Raw genomic sequence first — 15,236 nt, forward strand, 5'->3', positions numbered from 1 at the left:
TCCACAGAGAACTCTGTGAGAGGCGCAGCGTGGGAACACACCAGTGTGTCACTAGGAATGTAGACATTTCTCCAATTGGGGGAGGACACCAGAATAGAATGGAGTACAATAGGACACAATACGACAGAGCGTTTAGTGGAGTATAACTAAACACAATATACAGTAATATACAGTGTATACAGTGCGGCTGTTATCCATCTGCTTGCTGGGGTGCGAGTGGTGAGGGGCCTGTCCTCCAGCGGGCCTCCAGGCACTGCACACTGGGGGCCCAGCGGGAACCTTTCCTTTGGGGTCACCTATTTTTTTATCGTGATTTAATTCAAAGTTTACCGGCTGATTCCTCTCTACATCCTCTCATCCTGGAGTGGTTGTAATGTGTTGATGTGTGAATTGATTCAAAGCTGTGCGCGTGTGTGTTTGTGTGTGTGTGTGTGTGTGTGTTTGTGTGTGTTTGTGTGTGTTTGTGTGTTCGTGTGTGTTGTCGCCTACTGTACATGGGAATGGATGCTGTAGCTCTCCCCCTCTCTCTCAACTCACTAACCTTTAAACCCTGTCAAGATTCTTTGTTTGTTTGTTTGTGTGTGTATGTGCATGTGTGTGTGTGTGTGTGTGTGTGTGTGTGTGTGTGTGTGTGTGTGTGTGTGTGTGTGTGTGTATGTGTATGGTTGTGAGTGTGTGTGTGTGTGTGTGTATGTGTTTGTGTATGTGTGTTAGTGTGCATGTGTATGTTTGTGTGTGTGTGTGTGTGTGTGTGTGTGTGTGTGTGTGTGTGTGTGTGTGTGTGTGTGTGTGTGTGTGTGTGTGTGTGTGTGTTTGTGTGTGTGTGTGTGTGTGTGTGTGTGTGTGTGTGTGTGTGTTTATTCCATTGGTTGACCACAGTTCATAAACAGCCTCTGCCATCTGGGGAGCTCTCTTGAGAGATTTAATATGAGTCTCTCCCTCAGTCTCTCTCTCTCTCTCTCTCTCTCTCTCTCTCTCTCTCTCTCTCTCTCTCTCTCTCTCTCTCTCTCTCTCTCTCTCTCTCTCTCTCTCTCTTTCTCCCTCTCGTTATCTACATTATTAATGTTTACATCTTTCTCTCTTTTATCTCACCCCTCATTTCTGACTATCACTTTCTCATTGCTATCTGTCTTTCTGGTTGTTATAAGTGCGTTTGCATCTGTGTGTGTGTGTGTGTGTGTGTGTGTGTGTGTGTGTGTGTGTGTGTGTGTGTGTGTGTGTGTGTGTGTGTGTGTGTGTGTGTGTGTGTGTGTGTGTGTGTGTGTGTTAGCGTAATGTGTTACCCTGTGTTGTTTGTGTGTAATGTCTGCTTTAACATAGCGTAATGTACAGTGTGTTATGTGTGTAATGTCTGTGTTATAGTGTTTTGTGTGTGTGTAACGTAATGTGTTACAGTGTGTTGTGCGAGTTTAATGTCTGTTTTACAGTGTGTTGTGTGTGTGTCTTGTCTGCTATTACATAATGTGTTACAGTGTGCTGTGTGTGTGTAATGTCTGCCGTAATGTAATGTGTTACAGTGTGTTGTATGCGTGTAATAATGTATTACAGTATGTTGTGGGAGTGTAATGGCTAATATAGCGTAATGTGTTGCAGTGAGTTGCGTGTAATGTCTGTGTTATAGTGTGTTGTTTGTGTAATGTCTGTGTTACAGTGTTTTGTGTATGTGTAACGTAATGTGTTACAGTGTGTTGTGTGCGTGTAATGACTGTGTTACAGTGAGTTGTGTGTGTGTGTTTGTGGGATGTCTGTGTTACAGTTTGTTGTGTGTGTAATGTCTGTGCTAGAGTGTGTTGTGTGTGTCTACTGTCTGTGTCACAGTGTGTTGGTGTGTAATGTCTGTGTTACAGTGTGTTGTTTGTGTGTGTGATGTCTTTGTTACAGTGTGTTGTGTGTGTGTGTGTGTAATGTCTGTGTTATAATGTGTTGTGTGTGTGTGTGTGTGTGTGTGTGTGTGTGTGTGTGTGTGTGTGTGTGTGTGTGTGTGTGTGTGTGTGTGTGTGTGTATGTAATGTCTGTGTAACAGTGTGTTGTGTGTGTGTGTGTGTGTGTGTGTGTGTAATGTCTGTGTTATAGTGTGTTGTGTGTGTGTTTGTGATGCATGTGACTGGTCATCATTTTAGGGTTTTTCCCTCATGTCTATATTTAGAAGAAAGGAAAGCAGGACTCTGAGAAACATGCAGAGGAAAGGAGAGGAGAGAGAGAGCGAGAGAGAGAGAGAGAGAGAGAGAGAGAGAGAGAGAGAGAGAGAGAGAGAGAGAGAGAGAGAGAGAGAGAGAGAGAGAGAGAGATGGATGTAAAATTGCTGACCACATTGAACTGACCAGGTTATGATAATAAACAATCTATAATACTTCTATAGTGAAACTATAATGAATCAATGGTGAATTTATAATGTATCTACAATGAAGCTATAATGTAGTTATAGTGTTTCTGAATGTATAATCATTCTGTTAAGTATGTATAATGTTTCTATAGTGAGTGTATAGTGAATCTATAGTGAGTCTCTAATGTATCCATAACATCGCCTGGTCGTTTGTGAGTGACCTCCTTCTCCTGAACTACTTCCACATAGCTCCTCTCCCCCCATGAATACCCCAGGCCTACATGGGCCGTTTCTAGATAGTCTGTATAGACCTTCACCCCTCTCGACCCCCCTTCCCCTTCCCCACGACCCCCTGACCTCTCGGACGCTCTACTACCTCCATGCGTTGCTATGGCGATCCATCTCTCTTGAGAGGTGAAGACAGCCGACAGACTGCAGACCTGCTGTCATAAAGTTATGACAGGCCTGCCAGGCCTAGCATTACTGGAAGCACTCATTTAGAGAGCAATATGTGTTGCTCCGTTTAAATAGTGCTCCTCCTTCAGCATGTGATTAATTCAACTGCATGAATGATTCAATATCAATCCTATTGCAACATCCACAAACATCACAGGCAGTTCCACATCTGCAGCCAAGCTGTGCACACAAAACTATATTCAGAAGCTCATCTTTCCCCGTACTCAATACAACTTGACCCTTGACCCTGTGCCTTTAAAACCGAGCTGTGTAAAAGGCCTGTCCCCCCTGGCCCCACCATTGTCCTCAGTTATCAGGAGCCTCGTGCTACGGGCGTGTTTAGGAGAGGGAAACACCTGGACGGAGGTGTCGAGAGAGCCGAAGCATGCTGGGTAATAGGGCCATACCATTCTGCCAGACATTCTGCCAGACATTCTGCCAGAGAACGGGGGTGACCCTTGTTTGGAAGTAGCTATTGATCCTGTCGGTGATTACATGTGTGTTATGAAGCAGCTATTGATCCTGTGGCTGATTACATGTGTGTTATGAAGCAGCTATTGATCCTGTGGCTGATTCCATGTGTTTTTTAAACAGAAATGCCAGTAACGCATTACTTAGTAACGCCAAGTTTTTTTTCAGTAACGAGTAATCTAAAACGTTACTATTTCCAAACCAGGAATCAGATTAAAGTTACTCATCAAAGTCACTTCAAAGTCATTTTCTTTTACCGGATCACCGATTGGTGTTGAGATCGATGGAGTGGTGTGTGTGTGTGTGTGTGTGTGTGTGTGTGTGTGTGTGTGTGTGTGTGTGTGTGTGTGTGTGTGTGTGTGTGTGTGTCTGTCTGTCTGTCTGTCTGTCTGTCTGTCTGTCTGTCTGTCTGTCTGTCTGTCTGTCTGTCTGTCTGTCTGTCTGTCTGTCTGTCTGTCTGTCTGTCTGTCTGTCTGTCTGTCTGTCTGTCTGTCTGTCTGTCTGTCTGTCTGTCTGTCTGTCTGTCTGTCTGTCTGTCTGTCTGTCTGTCTGTCTGTCTGTCTGTCTGTCTGTCTGTCTGTCTGTCTGTCTGTTTGTGTGAGAGTGTGTGTGTGCGTCTCCAAAGACTTCAATCTATCAGAGGCGAGTGTCGACCTTGACTCTCCAGAGTCCGCGCCACCAGTTGCTTTTAGCGGCGGAATTAGCCGCACGGTGTGTGGGCGCGCGCGCGCGCGTGTGTGTGTGTGTGTGTGTGTGTGTGTGTGTGTGTGTGTGTGTGTGTGTGTGTGTGTGTGTGTGTGTGTGTGTGTGTGTGTGTGTGTGTGTGTGTTGTGCTGGAGCGACGGCTGCAGAGAGAGCGCGTGGGAGCCTCTACATTATCGCCAGAGAACTAAACGCACAGAGAGGTCCGAGCAGCTCGAGCGCTAGAACGCTCTGATTTATGGCGACACATTAGTGCCACTAATGTGATAATTTGCGCGCTCGCAGTTAATATCTAAGCGTGTGAAATAATCTAATACGCCCGAATGCATGTTTTATCACATTTGTGCTTTATGGCACTAATGTGTCGCCATACTGTTTACGTCGTTTTCGTCACGCACGTGGAGCTGCGTCCGTTGATCACCTTGTAAAGAACGCAGAGATATTTTGTCTACACCTTAAAAGTTGGCGGAAGCGGTTCAAAGCCATGTGTCAGTGTGTGCACCCTGCACATTTAGCGTCAATCATGGACTATATTTGTTAAATAATTGCGAACTGCAACGTTTATTTCGTCATTCTTCATTCAGAAAATCTGTCAATGGTGCAAAGTCAGTATTGGCAAACCGGTTGTCATTTTTTATTTTGAGGCGGCAGGGGGTGTTGTCGCAGCTAAATGTAACTAATAAAGTAACTTGTAATCTAACTTAGTTACTTTTAAAATCAAGTAATCAGTAAAGTAACTAAGTTACTATTTTAAGGAGTAACTAGTAATCAGTAATCAGTAGCACTGGTTATAAAGCAGCTATTGATCCTGTGGGTGATTACATGTGTTATGAAGCAGCTATTGATCCTGTCGTTGATTACATGTCTGTTATAAAGCAGCTATTGATCCTGTGAGTGATTACATGAGTGTTATGAGGCAGCTATTGATACCCTGTGTGATTACATGTGTGTTATCAAGCAGCTACTGATCCTGTTTGGATAGCATGTGTTAATGACGTGTGTATTATGAGGCATTGTTGTGAATTGATAGCATGTGTTGATTAAATTTGTGTTTATTTGTTGTCTTCCAGGAGAAACATAAACGACAAATAGCGATTGAGAGCAAGAGAAGTCAGCTGGATGATCTGGTGCTACAGTTACAACACCTCAAGGTGACCTTAGTGTGTGTGTGTGTGTGTGTGTGTGTGTGTGTGTGTGTGTGTGTGTGTGTGTGTGTGTGTGTGTGTGTGTGTGTGTGTGTGTGTGTGTGCGTGCGTGCGTGCGTGCGTGCGTGCGTGCGTGCGTGCGTGCATGCATGCATTCTCTTTCTGTGTATGTGTGTGTGTGTGTGTGTGTGTGTGTGTGTGTGTGTGTGTGTGTGTGTGTGTGTGTGTGTGTGTGTGTGTGAGCGTGTGTGTATGATGGCTGGTTAAAGCAGCCTCACCAGGCCTGAGTCATTCTGATTGTACTCTGAGCTGGGTTAGGCTTCTTAAACCAGCCATTAACCATACACACGCAAACAAACACACACACACTCCCATTCAAGTACCACCCACACCTTCACCTCTTTTTGCAGCTTGTTGCATATCTACAGCAACGTTATCTTGATAGTCCTTCTCCTTCCAGCTGGTTTGGAAGGTGCAGCAGCATTAACTCAGTGCGTCCACATTCTGCATGGCACCACTCCCCTTTAACCTCTCTCTGGACACACTTTTAATCCTCCCAATAAAGTACATTCCCTTCATTAGACTCTCTGGTTTTCACATTCCCAGTGGCTGAGTTTGATCCTGCATGGCACCGTTTCACAGAGCTTCACCCACATGTGGAAACTGAAACGGAATATGAATCACTGACCAGCTTAATGCTTAATAACAGCCATATGCATCACTCTAGCTTAGAAATTATTTATCATGTATCATGCCTAGTAACTACATTCAGACGGAAACAGGCACATCTCTTGTGTTAGTTGAGTGCTGCATGCTGTGCTCAATTATTGTTCTTCTTAGGTTTTATTATATCTTTCTTTCTTCTTTATTATTCTCTACAAACTTTGGGAACCTACTCCTTCCACAATTGTTCATCTAGAGACTCCATCCCAATTTTAAAATGTTCAAAAATCAGATTATTTAAATATTTTAAACTTTTAAGATATTCTTGTTTTAAAATATATATATTTTTTACAATGGAAGTCAATGGGCACTTTTTAGTCATTTTACATGCTATTGACAAACAAAATGCCATTTGAAAGCTGAGACACAAAAGGGACCACCGGTATAAACCTCATCATTTTGTGAGCTTATTTTGATGAACCTAGACGTGAATGAATAAGGTCAATGACATACTTTTCCAAATTACTAACACACACACAGACACACACACACACACACACACACACACACACACACACACACACACACACACACACACACACACACACACACACACACACACACACACACACACACACACACACACACACACACACAGAACAGATCAGCAATTCTATATTTTATCACATTAGCCATTTGTTTAAATAATCTCTTCATTTGTTTCCCACCATTTTACATTTTTTAAATGGTGTGCATGGTTATATTGTTCATTCCATTGAGACTCTGTTAAAATCCCTTCACTGGAATTAAGCCATTTAAAATTTCTTTATGTCTTACATGTAAACTATGTGGCTTTACTAAAACATATTTTCAACCTCACTATGCACGACTACAGCACTCACCGCATTTTCTGCAGAAAATGCATTTTTTTTTTATTATTAGTTATTTATGCTTTGGGATACAAAGCACCAAACATTGTGTGAGCATGTCATATATATAAATGGCACGTATACATGCATAACACTAAAAACAATAATATCAATCAGTGACAAACTGAAACAAACAGGGGGTGGCAGAAGATGGAGACGTGGGGAGCAGGAAAGGGTAGTGGCTGGACCCCTGGTTCAAACCCTATGACCCCTCATCTCCTCCGTCTACCTGGAGTGATGCTAGAGGAGGAGTTTGACTTACCTGCTCCTTGGATACACTCGATTCACATTTGATTACAATGTGATCTAATGTTAGTGTTAGTGGCCATCTTTAAGTGTTCCATTGCAGATCTCTGCTTCAGGACCACAGGGGGAGGGAGAGAGAGAGAGAGAGAGAGAGAGAGAGAGAGAGAGAGAGAGAGAGAGAGGAGAGAGAGAGAGAGAGAGAGAGAGAGAGAGAGAGAGAGAGAGAGGAGAGAGAGAGGACGAGAGAGAGAGAGAGAGAGAGAGAGAGAGAGAGAGAGAGAGAGAGAGAGAGGGACACTGAGGGTTAGAATCTTATTAAATCTCTCAAGAGAGGACGAACCACTGAACAGTGGTTTAAATTCTGGGCAGTACTTGACTGCAGAGCCACCGTTAGTGTTTTGGCTGCTCTCTAGCGGAGCCGTCCGGCTGCTTTAGAGTAAACCCTCACATTCTGCTATTTTCTAACATAGAATGTAACTGTTTCAGGGAACGTGGTGAAAATGTCCCGGTCTTCATCATCAACTTTGTTGTGGCGAGAAAGAACGGTGAAAAGTTTGACAAGTGACCTCATTGATCTGGGATTTGCGAACGCCATTTGGTTGAAAATGAAAACAACTTCTTGGAAATTGAAGCCAGTTTATGCTGCGGTCTAGTGTGATTTCACAGCGTCCGTTAAAAGCAGCACTCTCTTGAGGGTTCCTCTTTAACAACCAGAGATCTCCTCACACTCTGAAGCAGCCCCTAGCTGGCTCGGAGGGCCAGGTGTCGGGCGGATGGAGAGCTCTGTGTGGCGGCGCTGGCTCTCTGGGGACGGGGGCTTAGCCTGGGAGAGGAAGCCCCGACAGCAGCCCAGAGATAAAGAAACAGTCAGCCGAGTCATCGCTGTAAGGATAGACGGCCAGGCGAAGAGCCTAAGCTGGAATCAGGGAATGACTGAATGGACTGAATGAAGTTTCTAGAGGTTTGCGGAAGTCATTGTACTCTTCGCCTGCTGCTTCATTCATGCATTATCTTTGTTAGTTATTATGGTTGGAATATACCAAATGTCCAGCACCAATCGGAACAACTTGTCTGACCTCTTTTAATGAATGGATCAATCCATCCATTCATTAATCCTTTCATCCATCCATAGGTGATGATGTGTATTTGGTCGTGGGTACTGATTAGCCTAGCCTGTATGGGGCAGTCTAACCCATAAATGCACAGCTAGCATTGTTTATACATTTGTCACAAGCCAAACCATTTATATACTCTTCCTTAGCTGCAGTCATAGAAATGTACATCACAGACGATCAGAACTACATGAAGTACCCACATTCGATCGATTGTGATTGGAAACCACAATCAATCCCATGAAAAGCCTCACAAAACATGTCCTTCACTTACATCCAGGGTATTTCTGAGCAGAACCTCCAGACCTTCTCTGAGGAACTCTGAGCCACTCAGAGCGCACAGGAAGTGGAATGTTGTTTCAGCGGCGGCGTGAGAGAGCGCTGGCCCTCTGAGGTCACAGACTCATTCAAATTAAACTTTATTATTACCCCAACCAGATAGGAAACACAGACCATTGGCCATATACCTAGCTCGAAAATCTTTGCACACAATCCCAAGTGGGCTTTCTTTCTATGTTACTTGGTTCTACGTTTAGGAGTCAGCAGGTTAACAGTCAACAGTCAAAGCTAAAATTCGCTAGTACCAAACTACCAGCAAACAATGAGAGTTTAGACTGTGGACTAATGTTAACCATTAGCCTAGTGTCAGAGTTTAGACTGTGGACTAATGTTAACCATCAGCCTAGTGTTTAGACTATGTTCTTGAATGGAGCGATACATGTTGACTATGACATACTTGTGATATATTATGTGTAACAGTAGCCGCGTTTACATGGACACATCTGATCCGCATGGATTTCTATGCGTAAAGGAAAATGATCATGTATACACCTCATTCGGAATACAATTATCTGTTTGGCATAGAATTCTATGCCGAATAGAAGAGGTGGTGTAGTCCGTTTTAATCGACATGTATGCACTCATTCCGAATAGATTGGGGTTTAACTTAGAGCAGCTGTAGTAGTTCGCAATTGGTCCACTGAGCTCCGTCTATACTTTTATGCACACCGAACTTGACCGCTGTCGAGGAAAGTGGATTTATTGCCTGATTCACGTCTTTGTTACCACTCGGTAAGTAGTCCGGTAAGCATGTCCGGTTGCTAAGCGACGGGAAATGGGTGTTTATTAATGACGTGTTCGTGTATCGTAGTGTCCGCGCGCGTCCGAGATAACTGTAAATGAGTAGGCTACTACTAGTACTTTTGCAGGCTGAACGTTAAAATACTTCTTAACTTAGAGAGATGGCAGCTGCAGTAGTTCATAATTGGACCTTCGAGGAGACAAATGTCCTCTTGGAGGTGGGGGTAAATATAAAGATCAAACGAGAAATTGACGTAGCTTTGCTGTCCTCCTCCTTCTTAATTGAAGGAGCAGGCAGAGAAAAGCTCTCTCCTGCGGTGCTTTCATTAAAATCAAATTCACAGTGCCAAATAGTGATAAGACGTCCATTATGTCGACGCTGGTCCAGGGATGTGTCAGGTGTGCGCGAGAGACATAACGGACACTTTTGATACTGCCATCATACAGTACATTCGGATCACATTTTAGGAACAGATCTATTCCGCATAGAAATCTATGCGGATCAGATGTGCCATGTAAACGCGGCTAGTGTGTAATACTATAGGAAGTTATAATGAGTCCCTCCTGTCAGCCCTTGATGCACCATCCCTGCAGTACATGATCTATATCTTTAGACACCTGAATCAGCTGGTATTCCTCAATAAAAGGACTTGGCAGGTACAAATGGAAACATTAAAATGTTGCCCAACATTTTAAATGGATATTTTTTTTCTCTATGTCTTCCTGTCGCGCTGTCCCTCTCTATCTCTCCCTCCATTTTTCTCTGCATCCATCTCTCTCTCTCTCTCTCCCTCCCCCTCTCCCCCTCCCTCCCCCTCTCCCTCTCCCTCTCCCTCTCTCCCTCTCTCTCTCTCTCTCTCTCTCTCTCTCTCTCTCTCTCTCTCTCTCTCTCTCTCTCTCTCTCTCTCTCTCTCTCTCTCTCTCTCTCTCTCTCTCTCTCTCTCCCAGTCTAAAGCCATGCGTGAGCGCTGGTTGCTCCAGGGCTCCAATGGTGGTGAGGAAGAGGAGGAGAGCAGGAGACAGCTGGAGAAGGAGGAAGAGCAGGGCAGGAGGTTGGAGGACCAGATACACAGGTACACTGACACACACAACCACACAACTACACACGCAAACACACACACACACACACACACACACACACACACACACACACACACACACACACACACACACACACACACACACACACACACACACACACACACACACACACACACACACACACACCCAAACTCACTAACACTCCCTCGGCCCCCTACTTAGTACCTTCCAACCTACTTTTCTCTTTTCATTATATTCCAATGGGGCACATCTTGCTGACTCTGCAGAACCCAGATTTCCTTTAATAGCTCGGCAGTGGTCTACAAACACGGCCCCACATTTGCCATTGGTTTAGTATTGTTGGTGTTGTCCTTGAGATGTATTCAGCTATAGCCCCGCAGTGCACTACTGCACTGTTTTGATCAACTCTATGAAAGCAGTCCTGTTCTCCTGAAGCTAGCTTATCGGTGATACTGAAACAGCATGCCTTTAGCACTTTAGCTCCGCTAGCTCAGTCGCTATCTCCCGGATATCATTGACTTAGCGCTGTGACTGGTCAGAAAGAGAGGCTACTGTAGAGGGTCTTATCGCTGGTCTGCTAGGTGTGAATCACATCATTCAACCACTGGCTGGGTTAGCTAAAGTCAATGATTAAGCTTTCAAAGAGCCCTTTGTGAAACGTTAGGGTTGGACAGACGTACATTAGAAAACAACGTTGTGTTGTGTCCATGTCGATAAATTCGAGTTTATTTATACAGCCCTCTGTCCCAGTTACATTCTCATGGGGCCTCACAGCCCCACTCTACAAAACACGCACTAACCTTAAGCTCCTAAAGGACTTAAGGTGAATCTCCCCAAACCCAGATTAGGAACCTAGAGAAGGAACCCAGAAGAGACCACGAGGGGGGCGATAGAGGCACTGTTATGGAACATGATCGCATTTACATAATTTCTCCTCTTTCGTGCACACAGACACACGCACACGTACACACACACACACACACACACACACACACACACACACACACACACACACACACACACACACACACACACACACACACACACACACACACACACACACACACACACACACACACACACACACACAGCCCTGACAGAGCGGGGAAAAGGGGCCAGGCATGAGGCTTATAGGTGTTCCATCATGACAAATTCTGAAGAACACATAAACAACCCCAGAAGACGAACAGCTTGGAGTTTAAAGATGTCTGCTGGAATGGAGGAAGAAAGAGAGAGTGAGGGAGAGAGACAGTCAGAAAGAGAGAGAGTGAGAGAGAGACAGAGAGGGAAAAAGAGACGGAGAGAGAGAAAGTCAGAAAAAGAGAGTGAGAGAGAGTTCACGTCTTGTTTGAAGTTGATAAAAAAGAGAGAGAATAAGAGAGAGACATAGAAACGGACAAGGACGGGATGCAGGGAGAGAGGACCTGTGACTTAATGAACATAACAAGTAGGACGTTGGGTCTATAAGGGCCATTGTGTTAGCCAAGCTAAAATAAAACCACAGAGAGAGTGATCTGCCCTCTACATAGAAGAGCGAGTTCTAACCAACTCCCTAACACCCTCAACCAGGGGCAAGAGAGAATCGACAGAATGGGAGCTCATGAAAGAGAGAGAGATAAAGAGAAATAGAGGGAGACAGAACGGACAGAATGGGAACTCATGCAAGAGAGAGATAAAGAGGGATAGAGAGAGATAGATAGAGGGAGAGAGGGAGAAAGAGCATACAGACATAATAATGAAAGAGAGAGGAATAACGAGAAGGAATAAAGAGAGATAGATTGAGGAAGAGCGAGAGACAGAGAGAGAGAGACAGAGAGAGAGAGAGAGAGAGAGAGAGAGAGAGAGAGAGAATAGCAGACAGAATGAGAGCTAATGAAAGAGAGAGAGAGATAATGAGAGATAGATTGAGGGAGAGAGAGAGAGCAGACAGAAGGGTTACAATTGAGAGAAAGAGGGACATGCCAGACAGAATGGGAGCGAGAGAGAGGGAGCGAGAGAGAGAGGGAGTGGGAGAGAGAGGGATTCGGAGAGCAGTGGTGATGGTAGTGGAACGGTTTCTATATCATTACAGACCTACTGTGTAAACAGGAGACACAGTCGGCCCTTTCAGCAGCCAGGAGTCACAGAGAGCTGCCCTTTCAGCAGCCAGTGAGTCACCTCACCACTGACCCTAGCCACGCAGGCCCTCACACCCCCCCCCTAACCACCTAGCCCAAACACAAGCCCTAACACCAGCCCCCTAGCGCCTAGCCCTAAAAAAACAACTATCACCCGCCCCTTACAACCTAGCCCTAACACCCACCCCCTAACCCCTGCCCTAACGCCAGCCACCTAGCCACCTAGCACTAACCCCCGCCCTAACACCTGCCCCCTATCACCCGCCCCCTATCACCCGCCCCCTAACACCCGCCCCCTAACACCCGCCCCCTAGCCACTTAACCCTTACACCCGCCCCCTAACACTTATCCCTATCACCCGCCCCCTATCACCCGCCCCCTAACACTTAGCCCTATCACCCGCCCCCCTATCACCCGCCCCCTAACACTTATCCCTATCACCCGCCCCCCTATCACCCGCCCCCTAACACTTATCCCTATCACCCGCCCCCTATCACCCGCTCCCTAACACTTATCCCTATCACCCGCCCCCCTATCACCCGCCCCCTAACACTTAGCCCTATCACCCGCTCCCCTATCACCCGCCCCCTAGCCTTAACCCCTGCCCTAACACCCAACAGCTGGTTTCCCGGCAGGTACTGCTCCTGCAATGTATAATACATCCATCAACGTGATGAGATAACCACCCCAAATACTACAACTCCTGGAGATAACATTGACTCATAACACTGAAATCAATAGGGTACACAGTTCATTCATACTGACCAGAAACATAGAACATAGATTAACTCTGACTATAAACATAGAACATAGATTCATTCTGACTGCAAACATAGAACATAGATTCATTCTGACGACTATCATAGATCTATGTCTCTCTCATTCGTGACGTTAATAATACACAAATAAACATTAGTGTTACCCATGTTCCTTGTGTTTGACTGAGAATGGTATGAGGAACAAGAAATCCTTATTCCCTTCTTGTTATTGTTGTTATTCCAGATTATTGTAGCAATATTCGTAGAAGAAGAATCCATAAGGAAGATCCCAAAAAATAAGCTTCTAAGGGAAGGATAGCGTTAGTAGAATAAGGGAATAAGGAAGCATCCAAGAGGAGAAAACTATTCCTAAAAAGGGATTTTGAATTGAATGGGAGTGGAGGAATCCTCAGTGAGGAGAATGTGTTTTATGGGCTGTATGTCCATTCTGACAGTGTTTGCGTATAGTAGTGTGTGTGTGTGGTATGTGTGATTGGGTGCATATGCTTGTGTCAATGTGTCTGCAAGGAAGACTTGAATTAAGGCATGATTATGTGTGTGTGTTTGTGTGTGTGTGTGTGTGTGTGTGTGTGTGTGTGTGTGTGTGTGTGTGTGTGTGTGTGTGTGTGTGTGTGTGTGTGGGTGGGTGGGTGGGTGGGTGGGTGTGGGTGTGTGTGTGTTTGTGCGTAAATACCATCAACTTTATAGGCCTGAGTACATTACCATCATGTTGTTATCTATAAAAATGTGAGAGACAAGCCAGTGTGTTTTTCCTGTAACTAATACAGAAGACCTTCCATAACAATGAGGACTATTATAAGACCAAGACACTGGCTTCATCTCTTCTCTGTCATAACACCAGGACACTGGCTGTATCTCTTCACTGTCATAATAACACAGGTTGCTCTGAGGAGACGGGCTAGTGGCTCTGAACCAGCAGAAGGCCAGGAGGTGTTGGTTTAGTTTGCTGCTGGGGCTTCCTTGGATGCACAGAGGTGGTTCAAGATCTAAATTGTGATGGATAAGTTCAGCAGGCTCGGAATCACAGGTGAAACGTAGATGATTGGATTAACATAATAATTTCCACAGATTACTGCAAACCTCCCCATCATGTTAGATATGATTCAAGAGATTGAAACTCCAATCAAAGTTCAGTTCAACTTGATTTGACCCAGACGGGACTTTGGGGTCCAGTGTTTCGTCTGCATTAAGATAATTAATTGGATGAGAATCCAATCACCTGGGGTCTCACAGCGATCCTCTTTATAATACAATGGCCTTTCATTGCACCTTCCCTGTAATCCCCTTTGCAACTGCCACTACACCTGGTGTTTGACGCTCTCTGCTGATTGGCTCATTCTTCATCTAGTCTTGGGTCCATGTGTGTCGCCATTGTGAGAGACAAACAATGAACACTGACATAATACCTTTGGTATGTTGGAGATTCATTATATTGGTATATTAATAGTTAACAATTCATTCATTCATTTAAGGCACGATTCATTAACTTATTCTTTTAAATAGCCGCTCAATTGTTGCTTACCTTTTAATTGGGTCATTCATCTATTCATACACATTCACCCACACACATGGCCCGCAGGCATGCAAACCCATGCATAAAGAGGAACACACACACAAACATAGATGCAGGCACACACATAAACACACACACACACACCTTCTGCCCGATGTGTGTGTGCTTGTGATATGTAAAACAGTCCTTGCAATCCAAGCGAATCCGTGAAAACCCAAGGTCAACAGGGTGGGAGAGTGACATCACACGTCTCTCTGAGTGTCGCCATGGGGATAATGACAGACAGGACGTTTAAAAAGACACAACAGGAAATAGAATCAAAGGAGGGACAAGTGTGAAGTCATGTGGGAGCAAAGCAAACACACACACACACACACACACACGCTCAATCTTACACATAATCGCAACCACACATACTCACAGACACACACATACAAACACACATTCACACAAACCCAAACACACACACACACACACACACACACACACACACACACACACAGACAGACAGACAGACAGACAGACAGACAGACAGACAGACAGACAGACAGACAGACAGACAGACACACACACAGACGCACACACACACACACACACACACACACACACATTTAAGTTCAAATACTCCAATTAGAACA

The 15,236-nt window shown here is 44.9% G+C and overlaps 1 protein-coding gene across 4 annotated transcripts in view; it reads left to right on the forward strand.

Annotated features, from left to right (window-relative positions):
• The window catches only part of LOC130372601 (A-kinase anchor protein 2-like), a 119,176-nt gene that overhangs the window by 27,996 nt on the left and 75,944 nt on the right, over positions 1-15,236 (forward strand). For all 4 annotated transcript variants that reach the window (XM_056578698.1, XM_056578699.1, XM_056578700.1 and 1 more), the window contains exons 3-4: positions 5,023-5,103; positions 10,076-10,200. In XM_056578698.1, coding sequence (XP_056434673.1) covers positions 5,023-5,103; positions 10,076-10,200 — 206 coding nt within the window. The remainder of the gene's footprint in view (positions 1-5,022; positions 5,104-10,075; positions 10,201-15,236) is intronic.

The sequence above is a fragment of the Gadus chalcogrammus genome, chromosome 19, assembly GCF_026213295.1.
Source record: "Gadus chalcogrammus isolate NIFS_2021 chromosome 19, NIFS_Gcha_1.0, whole genome shotgun sequence".
Taxonomy (NCBI): Eukaryota; Metazoa; Chordata; class Actinopteri; order Gadiformes; family Gadidae; genus Gadus; species Gadus chalcogrammus.